Source organism: Netta rufina (assembly GCF_964035555.1).
Source record: "Netta rufina genome assembly, chromosome: 17".
Classification (NCBI taxonomy): domain Eukaryota; kingdom Metazoa; phylum Chordata; class Aves; order Anseriformes; family Anatidae; genus Netta; species Netta rufina.
Window position 1 is genome coordinate 13,527,089 of NC_140141.1, and position 20,277 is coordinate 13,547,365.

A 20,277-nucleotide genomic window follows, 5' to 3' on the forward strand; every position below is an offset into this window, starting at 1 on the left:
AGTTTTTCTTGCTGCTGCTACAGCTAAACACTGTATTAAGTCTTAAATTGTCTCAGCATAGAAAAATGCTCTGGGTTTCCTTGGGACTTGCATAAGTTTAGATGACAGAACTACTTAGTTTCTATTTAAACTGCTTTCTTGTGAAAAGTTTAACAAAGCAAGAAGGTTGCAAAAGGACAGTGTGAACTTCATGAATTAAGAATGCTATAAAGACTGTTGAGGTGGAGTGGGTATGTGAGACGATACCAAGTCAGAAGTCTAAGCAGTGCCTCTTAACTGGATAACTGGAATCGTGAAAATAAATCTAGTAAGCTCTGGATCTGATAAGCAGTAAAATAGAAAGCTGATGAAAGGCCCTCAGAAATTTTAGATGGTGGAAACCATGCAGAAATTAACGTGATAAACATAAAAGAAAAATATTCTTTCTGAGAGAAAGGCAGTAGGTTGTTTCCAGATTAAAAAGTTAAAGAACACCTTATGCATTGCAGTTTTGATTCTCATTCTCTCTCTTTTTTTTTTTTTTTTTTTTTTTTTAATTGATATCTTCTACCACCTAATGATTTCTGTTGTCATATTGCTATAGGATACAATATACTTCTTGGAAGGAATTCATGAAAATCATCAGATGTAAGATAATGTTTTGTATATTACCAGCTTACTGTTGCATAAAAATGCAGATTACTTGTACATCTAGTTGTTTTAGAGTTGAACTCACATAGTTCCCTCTCATCCTCAGATCTGCTGAAGGCCCAGTTTCTATTGTTGTGATGAGAAGTTTAACTGAAGCCTTGCCAGAAAACAGGTACTCTTTTCCTCAAAACCTTTTTTTTTTTCCTCATCTGTAGTTTGGCATTTATGTTAAATTAGTGTGTTTTACTTTATCCCTCCCCCAGACTAAGTCGCTTACTTCACAAACACAAATTCACTGAGGCTGAGAATTTTGCAATTCAGTTTGGACTTGATGTTGAGGTAAGTTGCTTGTGCTTGATAAAAAACATTTGGAAATAGATTAACATAACTGAACTTACAAGTAAGTTTCTTATCCAATAGTCCATCAGAAAACACTAATAGATCCGTAAGTCTATTGAATGTACCTTGAAGTGGAACATTTCCCTAAGAAATTGCTGATAACCAGAATTTATTGTAAATCCACCATCTTTAATAATAAATTAATGATCAATTAGAATTTAAAGCATTTCTGTATGGTCATCTTCGTATTTTTATTTTATATATAGGCATTCTTACTAATTTAAAGTTTTCTTTACAGGTTTTTGATCCATTAAATTTTTTTTCTACAATCTTATAGGCACTCAGAGCTGAAGGTAGAAGGTATAACTTTAAAAGATTGTGTATGAAGTATGTGTTCCCTCTGCTTTTATTTTTTTTTTCAAAGCATTTAATGCATATGGACACTGAATCTCAAAAACAATGTGGAGGAAAATGTAGAGTTTTCAGCTTTAGGCAGAGTCCTCTGTTTTAAGCTGAAGTGCATCAGATTTAAAACTGTGGTTTTTTTTATTATTTATTTTTTTTATTTTTTTTTTATTTAAACAGCTTGTATACAAAGTGAAAGCAAGCGCTATTTTAGAGAAGCTAGCTTCTGCTTCTGTTGGGAGTTATGGGCAAGAAGCCTGGCTGGATCTTGTGAATGAAGCCAAAGAAAATCTGCATAAAATTCAGGTCTCCTTAATTTTCATATTTCATTTTTATTTTTTTAACCCTGATCTGTTTCCCTAGCAGAATAATCATAAAGGAGCTTGGAATTAATTTCAGTTGTTTCCTTACTCAAACAGGATAGCCAATTTGTTGTGGATTACTGCATGAATGCTCCATGGCCACTATATGAAACCACTCAAGAAATGCTAAACTATGCTAAAGTCAGAGTAAGTGGTTTTTGCTTGTTTAAATTTGATTGTTTACTGTTGCCCATTGCTATTACATTCTCCTGTACAACTTGAGAGGCGGGACACCTTCAAACCAGTTACAGTCATTCAAAAAGCTGCATTATAAATTGTGTTATGAAATGTGAAGAAGAATCAAGACTTGTTGCGACTTCATTCTTGCTATTGCTTAAAGGCAAAAAAGGGGTTGCAGTTCTATTTTCACACCAGAAAGAGGGTTTTAGTTTTGAGTAGTCTTTATGAGTTCATTTTCAATACTAATTTGTGGAGAAAAATTTCAAAATATGTCACCTTTTTTGTTTTAATTATTTTAGCCTTTGTTAACTTAAACAGAATCAGAGAGGTGCATGTTATCTGTCTGATCCTGCATCCGTATTGAAATCCAATCCAAAGTCTAACATTGTGGAATAAAGACTGGTTTATAGAGGAGTTCATAGATGTACTAAGTTTTTGTTAGTGTCTTCATTAAATTCATAGTACTGTTTTTGGCATGTTCTGTATCAACAGAGTTGTCAGCCTATCTATTTCATGTATTTGTTTCAGATCTTGAAGAAAGATGATAAAACCATTGTTCTACCATCTGATGGGGCTCCAGTATCCATAACTGAGGTGAGGATGAATTTCTTGGCCTTGCACTGTGAAATGCACTATTATGATGTAGAGTTTTAAAAACTGTACTGTTAAACATTTTAAAAGTCTAAAAACTATTATATTTTAAAGTATGAAAGAGAACCACAGCATTGACAAACTTCAGGGTTAAGCGATTCCTTCAGTCTTAGATTCATTTAGGAGTGCTCTAGAAGACAGAGGCAGAACCTTTCTTAGGTGCTCTTTTAAGTATTTTATTTCTTATTTAGTCCTGTTGTATATTGGACAGCAATCATCCACCTTCGAAGAGAATCCATGTAAACTATTTGTGAAATTGAAATTTTGTATTAATGCTTTATTAAACAAACTTATATATGTTACACATGTATTTAGCTGAAATTCTTGAGAAGCCTTTATTTTCTTCCATTCTTCCTCTTTATGGTAGTTAGATCTAACCATTTAATGGTTACTGTTTAGTAAGGCAAATATTGACCTCAACCTTTTGTCTTCATTCAGGTATTGAGAGCTCAGGCGAGGCTTACGACTTTCTATGGAGCTTTTGGAGTAGAGAAATTCAGGTTTGCTTTTGTTAATTTTGTTAATTCACTGTGGTGAAGGGAGATTTCAGAGAGGTTCAGCCTATATGTTACAATATATATCGTTTGTTGCACTATTTTGTATATTTTTTTGTATAATTTTATAGAATTTGTATATTTTTTTCAACGTATGCAGAAGGGGTGTGATTTTATACACATGTGCACACATGCATAATCTAACACTCTTTTTTCTTAGAGCATATAGTATGAGCTAGAAAAGTTTTGAGGTTCTCCATCTCCATATCCTTTAATATTGATACTTAAAAAAACAGATTTTCTTTTCCTCCTCTTATTTCTAGTGGTATTGCTTGGACAGAATTCCTGAACAATGAAGACATTTTCAGGAATATCCTTTTTCAGCTAGAAGAAGGAAATTTACGTTGTGCACAGTACCTCTGGCTTAGACATCAGGTAAAATGGCATAAACCTGTCTTTAGTATTTACAGGGAATGTTAACTACCTTAAGTCTTCCAGCCTTCTTTAACAGAATCAGACCAATGCTGTTACAAAACAGTTCCTCAAAGAAGCAAATGCAGAATATCATATTTTGTCACTATGATTCCATTTTCATCTCACTCCTTAAAAGGCTGAATTTCCTATCGATCTAAGAATAAACTAGTATATATGATGTCAGAATATATATTTCTAGGTCTGAAGAATGACAGTCCTTAATTTATTCTGTGGTGACTATAATCTTCAATACACCTTCTTGGGAGCACAGCTGTCATAGAATTTTTCAGTGGACACTTGCTGGCTAACAAATCACATGGACTCTACTCTGAATGACACGTTCATAATAGTGGCTACGCACTGCTATATTCATTAGTGCAGAGCTTTCAGGTCTATGTTGTTTTCTTAATAAGACAAAACTATAGGCCATGAAAGTATAGTAAGTAAAAGACACGATCCTTACACCATAATTTTGAAGAAAAAAAAAAAAAGAATGAAAAAAAAGAAAAAGCTTCAGTTGTATCTTAAGATGAAACTCTAGTCTGTTTGAACAGAGCTATTTTTTTTTTTAATCCTATCTATGGCTGCTGAAACTTTTCTACTTATATTTGTGAATTCTACTGCCTCTTCCTGCTGGTGAAACAGCTTTACAAATTATCTGATTTACACATACTCCATAAATCTGTAATTGTTCTGTTTTAAATTTTAGGCAGATTTTGAAAGCAGCTTTGATGAGAAAATGCTGGAGAATTTACTGAATGCCATCCACGTCACTGTTCCTTTGGATGAGCTATGTTTGTGGCTTAAAAATGTTGTGATTCCTTTCTTAAGAAGAGTTGCGCCGAAGGAACAGGTAAAACTAATTTAATAAATGTGAAATGTAATCTTCTTAAACTAATTACATAGTCAGACCTACAGAAGTTTTATTTTTGAATGTCAGAACCTTGTTCTCCTCTCTCTTTACCGTACAGTATTCCCTACAGCTAAAAATAATTTTAAATTATTTAAATAATTTTAAATTATTTTTAAAACAAATTTATAGCAAATTTTGCTTTGGTAGATAGTATAATTCTACCTGTAACTATATTTCTTGCAGAAAATATTAGCAAAATGGCTGGAACAAGGCGCTCGAAACCTTGAATTAACTGATAAGGTAAGTTGCACTGCAGAAACTTTATGTGTCTTGTACTTCTATATTTATAATACAGTTTGCTAATATCAACTTTTTGGACAGGCAAATTGGCCAGAAAATGGACTCCAAATGGCAGAGGTTTTTTTTACAAGTAAGAATCGAGGTGAAATGGGACTGACAACTTTTGGCCAGTGGACTCCTTTGGTAAGAAATGTGGATTAAGGATTTGCTATTCAGAAACCTCAGAACATATGTTCTCTGCAAGAGTTAGATCAGAATTGGGTCACTATTGCTTTTGGTGAAAAATGAATGACTTCCATGTAAGGAAGGAACTGAGTTTCAATCATCTTCAGTTTAAAGAGGGGAGGGGGGGAAATAAAGCAGTGCAATACATATATGCTTTAACAGATATATTAATAGTTTAAATACAATTCATATTCTTGAATGTTCTGTAATGTGCTACAAAACACTTAAATTTCAATAAAGATACTTAGGAACCTCAGTTAGAAACATGTCTCGTTTCTGTCAGGATTTTTGGAAATTGATCGCAATTAACTATGCGTTTGTGGCCTGGAAAAAACATTAACATCATCAGCTAGTTCTAAGGTTATGAATACTGCATTTGTGTAAACAGATATAAATTCTGTATGTTGTATATCCTAGGTATACTAGCATCTGTAACAGTGGTACAATGAATGTGGAGAAAGATAAAGCTTTAAGCTAACCAGCTGTGTATTTTACAAATTGAAAATGTTAACATACTGTATTATTTAGATCTGTCTTAAATTTGTGAATCCTGGATTTGAAGCACATAATGCAAGTAGGAAAGTTTACTCTGCTAAGTCCCACTTTCAACATGTACCTTATTTTTTTCATTGTATGCCAGGCGAAGGTTTGGCATGTAGATCCATTAAATCTCCAAGGTTATAAGGCATACAAAATTGGAAATTGCAGCAAATCTTCTAATGTTTCAATTTCTAAACACTGTTTCAGAGATGTGGTGACTGTGAAGAGGTACATAGGTTAAAGAAGCTGGTAAATGATTTACAAGAACTGATAAATCTGTACAGAAAATACAACTTCAGGCTGGCACTCTGTGATTTTGAAAAGGTAATTCTGCAGACACTTTATGAAGTGCTTTTGAGTACTGAATTGTTCTGAGGAGAAAAATCCTATAGCAAACAATTGGAAGTTAGACAACAGAAAACCTGAAATTTTGGTGGGATTAGTTAAACTTGTGTTCGTAAGCTGCTAAGGCTATTTGATGTGTTGTGTTTGTTGTAAATTTTTGTTTCAACAGCGGGTATAAATACATAATGTAACAAGATACCATGAAAAGGTAGGGCTTAAACATGATGACTGGCAGTTCGGTACAGGTCATATATACAGACATGTGAAGCAAGTGTTAGCAACCAAGAAATTAAAAAGTACAATTGAACCGCAACTTTGTAAAAGAAATATATTGGTTGTTTGCTTTTATGTGAGCTAAATTGAGATGCTAGGTCCTGAAATCATTCAGTTGATTTAAACAGGCAATGGATATTTAGTTAGTCATTAGTGATATGAAAGATCATATTCTGACATGTGATGTTCTAATATGGCATTTTTATACTTGCTGCCTAGGAAAATGCAACTACTATTGTGTTTCGCATGTTTGATAAAATTTTGGCACCAGAACTTGTCCCATCCATTTTGGATAAGTTTATAAAACCCTACCTCTGTGAACACAATCTACAAAAGGATGAACTTCTTTTACAGTATATAAAGGTACCCGTATATTCTTTATTTTGAAGAAAGCTATTTGAAAATGAGTAAGCAAAAAACAAATTTGACAGCTGTTTTTATTCATTTACACCTGAATTTTAGAACCACTTTTCAAATTAGTTTACTGTCAACAAACTTACTGAAAGTTACTATTTCCGTAATAAGGCATTAACAGATACACAGGAAGATAGCCAAATCTGTCCCTTAATGTCTAAACAAGTTTTAATTGTTATTTATATTCTAAAATATTCCTGTTTTTATGAATTCAAATATCCTAATATTTTTTATCAAAATATACAGGATTTGCTTGAACGTTGTTGTACACGGTCTACTTCAGTATTTGAAACTGCATGGGAGGCAAAGGCAATAGCTGTCATTGGCTGTATCTCCAATACAGACGTAAGTATCTTTAACAAAATAGGCATCAAGGGGCTCTAATAAATCAATTCAGAATGGAACACACAATTTTTACATGAGTACATTTTTACATCAGTGGTATGAGGAGGAAATACTGTGCTGTCTTTTTATTCTGTTAGTAATCTGCCATGTGATATTCTTTGCTTGAGAATCTAATTGCAGTTTTGATGTCATCACATAGAAAGCTCACCAACTTTGGTATGTCTGAAGCTGAAGCCCTACAGTGTCACAAATTACTATAACCGTTTTCTAATCTAATTTGACACGTCTTATTATGATAATGAATGCCCCTTGTGCAAGTGGAGATTTAGTTAGGAAATAAAATGCTTGCCTAAAGAAATCACGGGTGAACAATACTTCAAGAGATTATCTTGTAACTCGTTTTGAGAACTAAGCTCTTTATCTTCTTTTTATAGCTGAAATTTGATGCAGTTCTGCAGATAATGCATGGTGCTATGGTACCATGGAGTGGAGCAGTGGAGCAGCTGGTAAAACAGCATTTGGAAATGGATCATGTCAAGTAAGGCAACATCCTGTAGTCTATGCCTCAGTTTTTTGTGCACATTTCAGCTAGATTAAAAACAAATAAATGTGTCTGATGTATTGAGGTTATCAAATAATATAGCTGTAGGTAGCAAACGCATTAATAGGAGTCTCATTTGTCCACAGAGTAAAGTTACTGCAGGAAAGTTACCGACTGATGGAGATGAAAAAGCTTTTGCGAGCTTATGGGATAAGAGATACTAATCTTTTAAAGGACAAGCAGATGATAATGGTAAATGATCATCATGTCTCTTATTTTTATTAAAGAAAAATATCCCTACACTGACCTGCATGCATTTTTATGAGCTATTAGAAGCCAGATTTTGCAAAAGAGCTTGGCAATGGATAGCTTCCACTTGTTATCAATGTCCACTTTTCTTGCTGTGTTCAGACCTTATAACTTCCTTGCACTGTGTTTTTCTTAAAGAGGACATGGATCTAAACTGATCAAAAAATTCTTAAATCCAGTCTCAAGTTTATTTTTCAAGAATTTCATGTGATTTTTGGTTTGATTTCTTTATACTTGAAATACATTCATCTTTTGCTCAGTTACTGCTTTAAGTGCTTTTATATGTTTGTTTTTGTTAAGTTTTAGCAGCTTAGCTCAGGCAGCCCAAATTGATTAGTACAGAACTGATAATAGAGTTTTATAAAAATAAAAGAGAGGGGAGCTAACAAAATGGAAAAAATAGTTCTCTAAGGCCTTCAGATCTGATTTTTGCTAAGGACACAAGCAATACCCGTTTTTTAGCATCTCCCCTTTGCTAGGTAGAAAACATGAACATTTATAGAAAAGTTCTTTGCCATCATGTGGAGCCAGATAAGATCCCTGAATTTTGAGCGTTCCAAGGGTAATTCATACATCTGTTCTAACTACATGATTCTCTTCCTCAAGCCTATTCTTCTCCCAGTTATGCTTTAATCAAGTTTTATCTACAGACAGAATTCTTAAACTTCTAGATAACTTGCTTGGTATGAACTGTACAATTACAATGCAGAGTGTGTAAGTGATTTCCCTTGTTATTGTATAAATCAACAAATTAAATTCCATATCTCTTCTCACAGAGGCTGGTGAAATACATTCTTAAACAAGATACTCCTACTTCTTTGGAGGATGCTTTGAAAATTGTATCAGCATATATGTTGCCCACCATGGAAGTCTACATTCTGAGGATGATAGACCTGATTGACAAAGAAAGGGTACTAAAAAATTTCATGTCAGTTGATCTCAATATTTAAAGACAATGTGGCCTATTTTCAAAACGGTAGCAACAGTTGCACTGCTTGCTGAAACCTTGTACACAGTTTACATATCCTTGTTTTATTTCTGTTCTTTTAATTGCACATATAGCTGCCTGTACTTAACACTAAAAATTCAACCACTCTCAGCATTTTAAACATCATGAGCCATCCCTTATTTGTTGAGGAAAAAAGAAAAGACAAAAATAATGTCCCACATAGAGAAGACAAGCTTGGAATTGAAGTCTCTACGTGTATTCCCATAATGTTTTCAAACATGTAACTTTACTTGCTGCGTTACTGTAGGTGTAATTACTTTTATACCCTGTGGTTATCTCTTGTTATTTTATTGGGATCTCCTCTACTCTCTGAAGAAGGGGTCTTTTTGATTAAAAGAATAAAATTAACTCCCTTGCAAAGAGTTCCTCATGTTAACACTTCTGTCTTATTAGGTTGTGATATTCTTGATAACCAAAGCATGTTTTAAAAACACTGCATAATTGCCCATTAACAAAACTGTATTTTAATTAGCCTGTTAGAGCAAATACCTGCCTTAGCAAGGAAACACAAATTTTACGGAGAGACATAAAATTTTACTAAAAAAACTACTCAGTATCATAACTACATATAATCATAAGTATATATAACAGCTTTTCCATAAGCAAATGATTTTCTGTTTTGATTATTTCTTACTTTTTTTTTTTTTTTTTTTTTTTTTCCAGGGAGAGGAATCTCTGACTTTGTTAAAATCTCTTACTCTTGCTGAAGCTGAGAAAGTTGCAGAGAGATTGACTATATGGGGAACACTGGTACTACAGAATAAAGCAGATAATTCTGAAGAGGTACTACATCATCTCACACTGTAAAATGTATCCGTTAATTGTTTTAAATATCGTTCTTACCAAGATGCTTAAACAAAGGTAGGAGATGAAAATGTAAAAACTATCTTCCAGCAAAATGGGATCAGCTACTGTTTCTGTTTTGAGCAGGAGGTTAGACTAGGTAACCTGTTAAAGTGTCCTCCAACTTGAATTTATTCTGATTATGGATGTTATACATTTATGTTATTTTTAAAGACATATGCACAAAGTGGCTTGGCTAACTGAATTTAATCATTTATAAATCCTGCTGCATTTTTGTCCCTCTAATCCTCCGTGTCTTCCAGTTCTTTCTTTGATTGCTTGGAAAATACCTATTTAGAAATTGTAAACGTGGTTTTGCCACACACCAAAGTGGTTCAAGGCTTCCAAGTTGACCGTACACATCACTCTTGTAACCACAGAAGAGCATTTTTGTTAACAGTTGTTTTATGAAGTTATTCTGTTAAGGGGAAGGAAGAACAAAAGAAGAGTGGGGATTTCTCAAATCTTGTGTGAGAGCTATGAAATATATGCTATTTCTATAAAGGATGCTTATTTACAGTAAATTTTTATTCCCCTGCTTTTCAACTAATAGTATTTTAGAGCTGAAAATTGTTGCTAAGACATTTGTAGAGCACTGCATACTATATTAATAGAGTGGTGGCCTGAGGGTCACTGTCTGTTACTGACCAAGCAAAGTGTTAACTTCTCCCTTCCTTGCAGCACAAAAAACAAATGTTTATGACAAAAACACTTGTGGAAATCCTTAAATTCCTGTTCAGCATTCAAAAAGGTAAGCCAGAACTTAAAAATCTTATGTTTTGTTTGTAAAAAGCAACCAAGAAGTATTTTTTAAATTATTTTATTTTATTTTTGTCTCCAACAGACAATCCTCTAAAGAAGGATGAATGTGAAGCAAACCTAAAAATGTTTGAAACACTTGCTACCCTACAGGTAGGTATCTTCGTAGTTTCAAACTACTTTTGATTTACTGTAGTGATTGTACCTCTTCTTCTAATATGGATACTATTGAAAATTATTTGTATTAACAATTTACATGCAAAAGTTGTTTTTTGTTTTTGTTTTTTCCGAAGAGATTCTGTAGCTTCAGTAGACTTAAAGAGATACTAGAGCCAAATTAAATAGTTCCTGGGAAAGTTCCCAAGCACTGGAACTCAGCTGGTCTCTTAAATTGTTAGCATAATCTCTTGCATGCTGAGTGGTACTGTCCTAGACCGTACCCTGGCACAGGTTAGAGTTGGAATGAGACGGAGACCATTTGAAATAGGTGCTCCTGGATACTCCTGTTCTATATCCTTTAACAATTTGATTAACCAAAGATGACCTATTTAAAATATTAATGTAAAAGGAGATTGAAGTCTATGCTTTAAATCCAGATTGTCTGCTGTAAGACTTTTTTTTTTTTTCCCTCATATTGTTACGTTAAAAGGTGAAGCAGTATCTAGTTAATTGATAAAATGTTATTCATATTACTTTACAATCTTTTCTAACCTTAGTCTTTACCTTATTAGAAAGGTTGTGGCTAAAATGACTTAGGCAAGTACATGTCTGTGGCTCTGGCAAGGAACAATAGAATCTCATAGTGTCTGTTTAAAGCAAAAGATTAGATACTCTCCACAAAGTCTTAATTGTTAACACTTCAAAATTTTCATGATAGATACTGTAATATTTTATTAAGATCTTATTATGGTTTGCAACCTTAATTTTTTTAATACAGCATTTGAGTAAGAAATATCCTTCAGGATTTTTTGTTTATACACAAAATTCTCTAATTAGTTGCATAAATCAGTAATTGGTAGAAACTAAATAATAATAAAGTCACCTTCTTACTGAAAATATTCCTCTAAGAATGAAGCAAGAAGTAAAAATGTTTTAACAGGAAAAATTCTAAATGAAGTTACATGAATGTAAGTATATCATCTTATTTTTTGTTGCAGGAAGACTTTGATATCTTTCTTTCAGTTGAAGACTTTAGAAATCCTATGCTGATGTCTAGGCTTCTTGAGATGCACATCAAAGCTTACGAAACTGTCAGATCTCTGTCAAAGTCTAGAAAAGAACAGACAATGAATTGTAATTCAGATGATGGTAAAGTAAAGAATCGTTCTACTGAATCAAGGCTGTACAAACTGGCTTTGCTCCTGCAAAGATCAGAGCAAGAACTGGGAGAAAAACTGGTCTTTAGAGCATTAGATGCTGGAAAAGTTGAAGATGCTGTAAAAATATGCAGGTAAAATTGCAGAGATTTTCATGAGGTTAACTCCTTTAATGGACTTTTGTGTAGTATTTCTGAAGTTTTGTAAAAACAAGCAGATGTGTAGAGTAAAGGCAAGGGTTTTGTTGTGTTTTTCTAAAAATGAGTGTTTAAGCAATATGCTTATGTTGCTTTTAATAGGCATGTAAACTTTTAGTGTCTCAAATGTAAAGTAAAAGATTCCTTACAGTTTTAGGGTGAGACCTAAGTAAGGCACAATATTAAATAACCATTAGGAGAGCTTCTCAGCTTACATAGGTAGAAGAAAATGGTTGTATACTGACCATACGGACCACTTTGTGGTTTCTAACTGGTCTCTTCGTCATGCTTAGGTTGTCAGATAATTTAAACTTACTATTATCTTCTCCCAAAGAGGTCAGACGAAAATCTTAAATATCCTTCTTACTATGATCATGTTCTGTATCTCTCAGGATATATCTCTAAGGTAAGCTCCGTTGTGTTTTTTTCACTTCAATCACAGAAGCTTAATTGCAGTGAGTCACATACGTGAAATAAGTAAAAGAGAATTAAAGAATTAGAACAGAATGTCGCCTTAAGTGAAAGCCCTAGGGACTATTGGACTTTTTATTATTATTATTATTTATTTTTAACATCCATTTTTTAATAGGGACTTCTATGAAAATCACTGTAATGAAGAAACAGGGAAGCTACTGTTTTCAGCATGTCAAAGGCTTTGTCACATGTTGGGAGCTGATGTTCCAATGATCACTCCTAAAGATATAAATCTTCCCGCAGTGATCTATGAAATGGCTTGTCAAGCAGCTACAGTATGTAGTCCAGGTAATTACTCTAATTACTGAACACTATTTATTTGTGTTCATGTTGGAGAACTGATCAAAAGCAAAATTCTATATAAATTATCTGTCCAAATAGCTGCTGCAAAATATTATTTGCTTTTAATAGGGTATATGAGCCTTCCAATCATAGTATATTAATAATGATCTTAATATTTTTGCAGATTTGCTATTAGATTCTCTGGAACTATGTAAATATACTTTGGTTGCCAAGGAAATTTACAGACAGTGCCAAATAGAAAACTATGGATTTACAGCAAAGGTAATTTCTTCTAATTTAAATATATTTTTGAGTATATGTAATGTCCTGATTGATGGAATAGAGTTAATTGTACAGGTATCTTTTCCTATTTCTTCAGGAATATTTAATCAGTTTGTTCAAAAAGAAACAAAGGCAAAACAAATAAGCCTACAACTCTACAAATTAGGGTTTCTCTGAATACGCGTGTACTTCAGCGTAAGGTGTAAATGGTTTGAGTACTGAAAGCGGTGCAGCAGTGGCACAAGTAATTCTCCACTTGTGTATTAATAAATCCTGCTAGTGTGACTGAAAATAGTAGGGCTTTTACTGAGTAACTGCTGCCAAGACTGCCAGAGAGCACAGAAAGCTGTCTATATTTAAAAAAAAAAAAAAAAAAAAAGAGCTTTCTTTAAAAAAATAAAATTAAAAAAAAAAAAGGTAAACAATGGCAAGGAGAAGGTGATTATTTATTTTGCTTTATTTTGATTTTCTTAAATGCATGTATTACGTGAAGGTGTTCGCAGCTATTTTGTAAAACTTAAGATGGATCAAGTTCTTGAAGAGCATCTTTGTCTTTTGTTCAGGTCGAGTAATGCTTTGAGCTTCTTGAAATGAATGGGCTCTTACAGTTTGAGTGGAATAGATCAAAATGACTAGGCAAGCATATTTATGCACTGAGTGTTATTTTTCTAAAAAACGATCCATTTGAAAAATGTTTGCTAAGAATGTTTATGAAAGTCTCCATTAAATTAATTGAGAATGAGTTTGGGCTGTGCAACTAAATAAGTGCCACATGAAAGAGAAATGTGGCTGCTGCATAAGCAGGAAATATATTTAATGCTAGTGGACATTTAACAATAAGTAGTGCAATAGAATCCATTTTCAAATATAACAACATTTACTATTCCTGTTTATAAACTAACTTTTTGAAACATTTAGTTTGTGAATAGACGTACTCATTAGCTGTTCTTTTTATTGTGTGTAATTTTGACAATGTTTTTATTTAGACAACATCTTTTGGAGGAGATAAAGATCCTTATGAAGAGTGGACTTACAATGACTTCTTTAATGAAGATGGGATAGTTCTTGATCCACAGACAGCTCTTCCAGTTGCATATGAAACTATTTCTTCTCTTCTGCCTGTTTCTGGTAAACTCGCATTCCTGAACACTGAATCAATATATAAGCTATATTTCATAGTGATTTTTATCTAGGACAATTTGACAGCTGTGCTTGTATAGAAATTAACACCTCAGAAATGTCAGTTAGACAAGCTCCTGGAAGAAATACACAAAAAACAGTAACTGAAAGCTATTGGTGTATATTCCTTTCTGAATTTGAAAAGATATTCCCTTCTATAAAATAACTTCTGATGAAGCACCGTAAAAAATAAAAATAAAAAAGGCAGTCCTGGCTCTTAGAATACATATGTCTTCTGTTCTTATTCAATTTGTATTTTATGTACTTGAAGTGCAGTATTTTTAAGGTATTTCAAGGCTTTACAGTGTTGTTGAGATCTTGATACATTGCAAATGTGTATTTGTCTGTCTTCCAGAGAGCAAGCTCTATCCTTTGGACTCTACCAGCCTGGCAAACTGCGCATTTATTAAAGGTATCAGAGTGGCATATTCACCAATTCAAAAGTATAAATCAGACAACCAAAACATGACAGATTTAAATTAAACCTATGCAAGAATGAATAATTTGTAGTTTTTAAATAGTTGCCTAGGAGTTCCTCTTAAAGCCATGTGCTAGGGAGACAGCTTGGTTCAGCACAGAACACACCTGGCTAGATAGCAATTGCTACCATTCACCCATGTAATTTTGGACATGTTGTCAAAGCCTGTACTTTACTACAGTTCTACCACTATGAGCATTATCTAGAGTCTTTCCAGGAAGATGACAAACTTCTGTTATTTGAACTAAAATGGGAGTCTGTACTAAATAAAAAAAGCTCTGAAAATTTAAAGTTTCAAAGGAGGCTAAGTCTCATCTTGTGGCATATTAATTTTGGTATTCTAAAAATAATATGCGTATTCTAAATATTCATTTTCTGAGATTATTTTGTTTCTGAAATATATCATAGAACAGAATCTTTTGCTGCCAGCTGGAACTCCCATGTGTGCAGTGCTACAAAACCTCATGGAGTGCAGTCAGTGCGAGTTAGCTTTGCGGCTAATAGTCTGTTCATATGGATCCTGTCTTCACCACGTTATATCAAACAACATGAATTTGTCCCTGAGTGAGAAGGTATGACAAGGGCTATGCGGAAATTTTCTAAGAGTAAATTGTACAAGTATGCCAACTATAAACAAGTTTAGTTTTATAAGTATTTGATAAGATAGGGAGAGGCTATTGCCATGACCTTGTAAAAAAATTACTACCACCTGATAAAATGTTCAGTTGTTTTGTTAAAGGAGATGGCAGTTTCTTCCCTATTTCTTGTGGTCTTCTGTTTCTCTTTACAAAGTATGTTCAAAACTACACTTCTATCCCCTGCAGAAAGGCCAGGAGTAAAATGAAGGTTAATAATGGTTTATTATACCCTTTCACATTGTGTTATCATTGGTTAGACTGGGAAAAGTTGCAAGTAGAATATTGAAGTCATGCTCCTCACTTCAAAAGCATTGGGAAAATTAATTTATTTTTCTAACTGGAAGAGGTCTTTTTAAGACCTTAATTAAATCTGAAAATACTATTACTGCAGTACCTCTTAATATGCTATAAATGGTAAGAAGTTGAAGACTTGGAATTTATTTTTAAGTGTGTGCTGATTGTCTTTTTTTATATTAGCTACATGATGTCAGTATGCTAGCTGAAACCAAAAGCTTTCTTACTGCAATGAAACAGAAGTCTGCTTCGGTAATTATGACCACTATCCTGACCTTACTACACAAGGTAAGAATGGTCTGAAAGGGGTAAGAAAGAGCCCATTACTTCTGCCCTATCAAAGAAGAAACTACCCTTCATATTACAGAACCCCATTCTGAAATTATTATATGGCCAAATGCCACAAAACGCATGTGTTGGGGAAAAATCGTGCACCCTGGAAAACCATGATGAAGATGAGGGGAAGCACTGACAGTACTGAGGTGGTGGGAGGGGATTGGGTGACAAAGCTTCATATTTCAGTTGGGCAGGGGTGAGCTGGATGGCCTAACAGGGTTGGCCCCTACAGTCCCAACTTTCTGGGACTGTATTTAAAACAAATAAATAAATAAATTTTGTTATACTTTATACAAACAGACCTATTTAATCACATTCCTAAGTTTTTAACTTTTCTTTCCAAAATACAGGTGTTCAACTGTCGTCTCATAGATCAGGACCTGGCACTGGGATATTGCACAATTTTGCCCAAACAAGATATGTTCAATAAGCTATGGGAAGTCATAAACAATACGTGGCAAAATTATAAAAAAGTTCTGGTAAATTCACAAGCCAATGTATTTCTTTAGCATATACAGAATGTTTAAGAATTTCTTCAAGATGTCAGCAATGTCATAAAGAAATGCAGAAGTTTGCTTTTATTAAGGGTCTAGCTGTCTGAACAAGTTCCTCACTGTAGGGGACCACTGAGAGATATGCTACCACTGTTAGCCACAGTGTAAGATAGTTAGCATGATGCACGTCCAAGCATTAGCTTACCTCATCATGACTTATTTCAAGGCTTGACATTGTTTTTTCTTATTGGTTGTTTCTTTTCAGATCCCACCATAACTTACACCTACAGTATTTTGGAGAAATTGTTCTCTTACAGCAATTTTCACAAAAAAGAATGAATAAACAAATCCTCCTATTAAAACGTGAAGGAAGCTGGAAAGTAAAGCATAACAAAGAAATAGGGAGGGAGAGTAACATAAATATGGAGAAGAGATGATGTCTAAAAACACCTTTTATATTAATTGCACTTAGATCAGTGCAGCACTGTTAAAATATTTTTGAGAGAGAAACTGAATTTTAAAGTAGTTTTGAAGTGCTAACTTAGCAGGTAAGGGAATCCTGATAATATGTTCTGTGAAGATTGTTTCCAGCTTCCACAGTTCTGCAGTCATCTGTGAAATTGTTTTAAGCTCCTCCAGAGATTTAGACCTTATGATTTTCAGTTTTCAGATTATTTACTATACTTTTATTCACTTCCTTTCTCACTTCTTTAAGGCAGTTGCTTTGGTTGGAGTACAGCTTGCTACCCAATGTGGTGAAGCAAAAGAAAAGAAAAAATTCCAAGAGGTGGTTACCGATGCAGAATGGGGTATCCAGCTTGGTGAATTTGGAGTGAGTTTGATTTTTATCTATAATTCATTTATTTTATATTTTTATTAACTGATTATATATCAGTACATTCAGAGGATTGTTGATTTTAAATAATTTTCCATTCAAAAGTAAGGAAAGCTGGGCTTTTTTTTGTTGTTGTTCTTAACTTCTCATTCTGCCTACTTAAATAAAGCTCAGAAAATGAGAATGTAATAATTGAGAGTGCTATAAAAGAACTTCGAATGCTTAAGTATTATTTGGCACAGGGAATAGTCAGCAAATGTATTGCTTTTTCCTGATCTAAAAATCTCTGGATTTAAACTAAAGAAAAAGATTGACTATGTAAGGAATTAGTTTTGATATTGTCTGAAAGACTTCTTTGGGAAGAACATAAAATATTTCTTTATTTGTAGATTTCTTTTGAGACTGTATTTAGACAACCCCCGATAAGAAAGAAGGAACTCATAAGAACACTGGTACAAAATCCAAAAGTAAACACTGATCTCATATTGAATTACTGCAGGTAATAATTGAAGAAAATCAATTGTGTCTAATTGCTGCTGTAATGATAACCATGCCTATGAAAATCTGTTTTTGTTTAAATAGATACTAATTTATGTAATATACAAATTGTTCTTTATAAAATAGTATGCATTGGAATACATACTGGTCTCTGGTGAAATTTTTCATAGGGAAATAAGGAGCTTGATGACATCACAGGTTACAAAGAAAATAATATTCTGTCCTCTTCTAGTACTTTCATGCTGGACAGTGGTGCCGCACTGCAGCTTTGCATTGAAACACTTCTTCTCCAGAATGCTAATACAAATCATATCGAAGATGACTCGGCAGAACACAGTGAGAAGCAACCTCATTCCACATTACTGGCTAGAGCACTAGAAATAATTCCTCTACTGAAAAGCACAAATGAGCTGGTCACTAGGCTCAGTGGAATATTGCTCAAGGTAAAAATAAAATAAAATAAAAATAAATAAAATCCCTGCAGTATGCATTGAGTCTAATGCTGCACAACACTTGAGAGGCAGATTAATAATTCCATAGAAATTTCAGAAGACTACTTTTTCCAGCTGTGCTATAGAAATTTTCAGCTTTCTACTTTTCTAGAAGAAAGATAGAAAAATAAGTCTAATTTTCTTTAAAAAATATTAGCTTTTCTTCGCACCTTCTCTTAAAAAAATGATGGAAAGTAATCAAACAAAAAAGCCACTTCTAAAAATTAACCACATCGGAACTAATTAAAATTGCTACGTGAGAAGTAGATGGGGCAAAAAACAATGTATATCTGGGTAGTTTTCCTTCTCTTTTCTTTTTAATCACTTAATGCCTGGTCTTTCTGCAATGCCCTGACAATTTTTTTTTTTATGATTATGAAGTAGAAGTCTCTTGTTCTAGAGCTATATGTTGTGATGCTTATACCCTTTCTCCAATGTTATGTCAATATAGTTGGTATTAAAATTGAAAAAAGTTAACTCAGTTGTATGTTTTGTAAGACAAATCACTATAAAATTGGTCATTATTTTGAACAGCTTGATCCTTATGACTATGAAACCATTGAAATTGTCCTGAAAGTAATGCAAAATGCTGATGAGAAGAACACCAACATCCAGATCAATCAGGTATGTCCATACCCTGTTAATGGCTTCTGTATTCTGTTTGGGTTTTTTTTGCTTATTAGTGTAGTTATTCAAGAGTGTTGAAATTAATTGAATAATCTCTAATTGAAGAGATAATAATTATAATATGGAATCTCTATTGAATCATAATTATTGAATCATAATTGAATCTCTACTGCTCTCATTCAGAAAATAATATTCAAGAACTAGTGATCTCTAGCTGATTCTCAGCAATGGTTTGTAAGAGGGATAAAACTCTACAGATATATATATAGCAAATCTGACAAAAAATAATCTTTAGGCAAATTTTACTGGGGGAAGGGCGCAAGACAGTAGTCCTGTGGCTTTTTTTCCTTGCTCTTTTTTTTTATTATTATTATTTTTTTTCCCATAGGCTTTGAGCCTTCTCAAACATTTGGAGTCTTATAAAAGAATTTCCCCACCTGTGGACGTGGAACACCAATATGTTGCAGAGCATGTGATTCCCTTATCTCCAGCTGCTGAAACCAGACTGCCTTTTCATCTGATATTCTTCAGAACTGCTCAATGTTTCTGGAACATTATATGTATGTTCAGTATTTTTTCTAGCTATATGAATGTATGATTCCCTTTCTCTGTTATCTATGAACTTTAAAGTTCTACAGTATTTATTTTATATTATCTGTATTTCTTTATTAATACAGTTATGTTCCCCAGTGCCTCTGAAAGTACTTTTGGTACCAAATTTCTTTCTAGTGAGGTAGCTGCCGTTCAGTGGAGCTAAGACAATACAATGCAGAATTCAATCCTCAGATGATGTTTTTAGGGCTTCTCAAAGACCAAAGTAACCCACATATCTGACAAGCCAGGCCAATTAATAATCTTATAAATTAACATTATAATCTTTTGCTCCTAGTGGAGGCCTGCACCTAACAATAGACTGAAAGTGCTTAATTTCGTAGAGAAAGCTGCAACTAGACTGTGACACTTTCGTAAGTTGCTGTCTTTTTCCTTGCAGCTGCAGAGCTCAGCGAGGAAACCTTTCCAACACTTCTGTTGATTTCCAAACTAATGAAGGTAAAGTTGCATCTCGAAAGGATTTATTTCAAACTTTTCCTTTTTTGCCCCTCCACAAGAAATAGTACAAGCTTTCTTCTTTCTTCGTTGTGATTTTTGGTCTTGCTATAGACATTTTGACAATGTTTAATCTTCTTTAATGCTTTTCTAGGTTTCACTGGATACTTTACACATGTCTGCAGCTCAGCATGTCTTTAAAAAAAACTTGAAACCAAAAATATATGAAATGAGAAACTCTGGATATACATCAGTTGTTAACAAGGAAACAACTAAAACCATGCAGACAATTCAGTCATACCTGCTGTCTATAATTAATCCAGAGTGGGCTGTAGCTATGGCTCACAAGATTGCACAAGAATTTCCAACAGGTAAGGTGCATATCTGATGACCTGAGGGGAAAAGCAATAGGGGGAGGAGAATACATTTAAAACAAGAAAAGCTAGACTGTAACCACACATCTGTTTAGTATTCAGAGATAAAACCTGAGGAAGCTGGAGAACAAAAAACATTTGTCT

The 20,277-nt window shown here is 33.6% G+C and overlaps 1 protein-coding gene across 1 annotated transcript in view; it reads left to right on the forward strand.

Moving 5' to 3' along the window:
- The window catches only part of KNTC1 (kinetochore associated 1), a gene marked incomplete at both ends in the record, with an annotated part of 37,288 nt that overhangs the window by 5,809 nt on the left and 11,202 nt on the right, over positions 1-20,277 (forward strand). Inside the window, 35 exon segments of the mRNA XM_084297455.1 lie at positions 584-627; positions 737-802; positions 894-969; positions 1,555-1,680; positions 1,794-1,883; positions 2,445-2,510; positions 3,006-3,067; positions 3,385-3,496; positions 4,245-4,388; positions 4,632-4,688; positions 4,770-4,871; positions 5,661-5,777; positions 6,291-6,434; positions 6,732-6,830; positions 7,265-7,368; positions 7,518-7,623; positions 8,457-8,591; positions 9,353-9,472; positions 10,214-10,283; positions 10,377-10,444; positions 11,449-11,741; positions 12,394-12,566; positions 12,745-12,842; positions 13,829-13,970; positions 14,377-14,433; positions 14,908-15,071; positions 15,615-15,719; positions 16,118-16,246; positions 16,977-17,093; positions 17,486-17,595; positions 17,827-18,037; positions 18,620-18,709; positions 19,101-19,272; positions 19,704-19,762; positions 19,914-20,130. Of these exon segments, the coding sequence (XP_084153581.1) occupies positions 584-627; positions 737-802; positions 894-969; positions 1,555-1,680; positions 1,794-1,883; positions 2,445-2,510; positions 3,006-3,067; positions 3,385-3,496; positions 4,245-4,388; positions 4,632-4,688; positions 4,770-4,871; positions 5,661-5,777; positions 6,291-6,434; positions 6,732-6,830; positions 7,265-7,368; positions 7,518-7,623; positions 8,457-8,591; positions 9,353-9,472; positions 10,214-10,283; positions 10,377-10,444; positions 11,449-11,741; positions 12,394-12,566; positions 12,745-12,842; positions 13,829-13,970; positions 14,377-14,433; positions 14,908-15,071; positions 15,615-15,719; positions 16,118-16,246; positions 16,977-17,093; positions 17,486-17,595; positions 17,827-18,037; positions 18,620-18,709; positions 19,101-19,272; positions 19,704-19,762; positions 19,914-20,130 (4,045 nt within the window).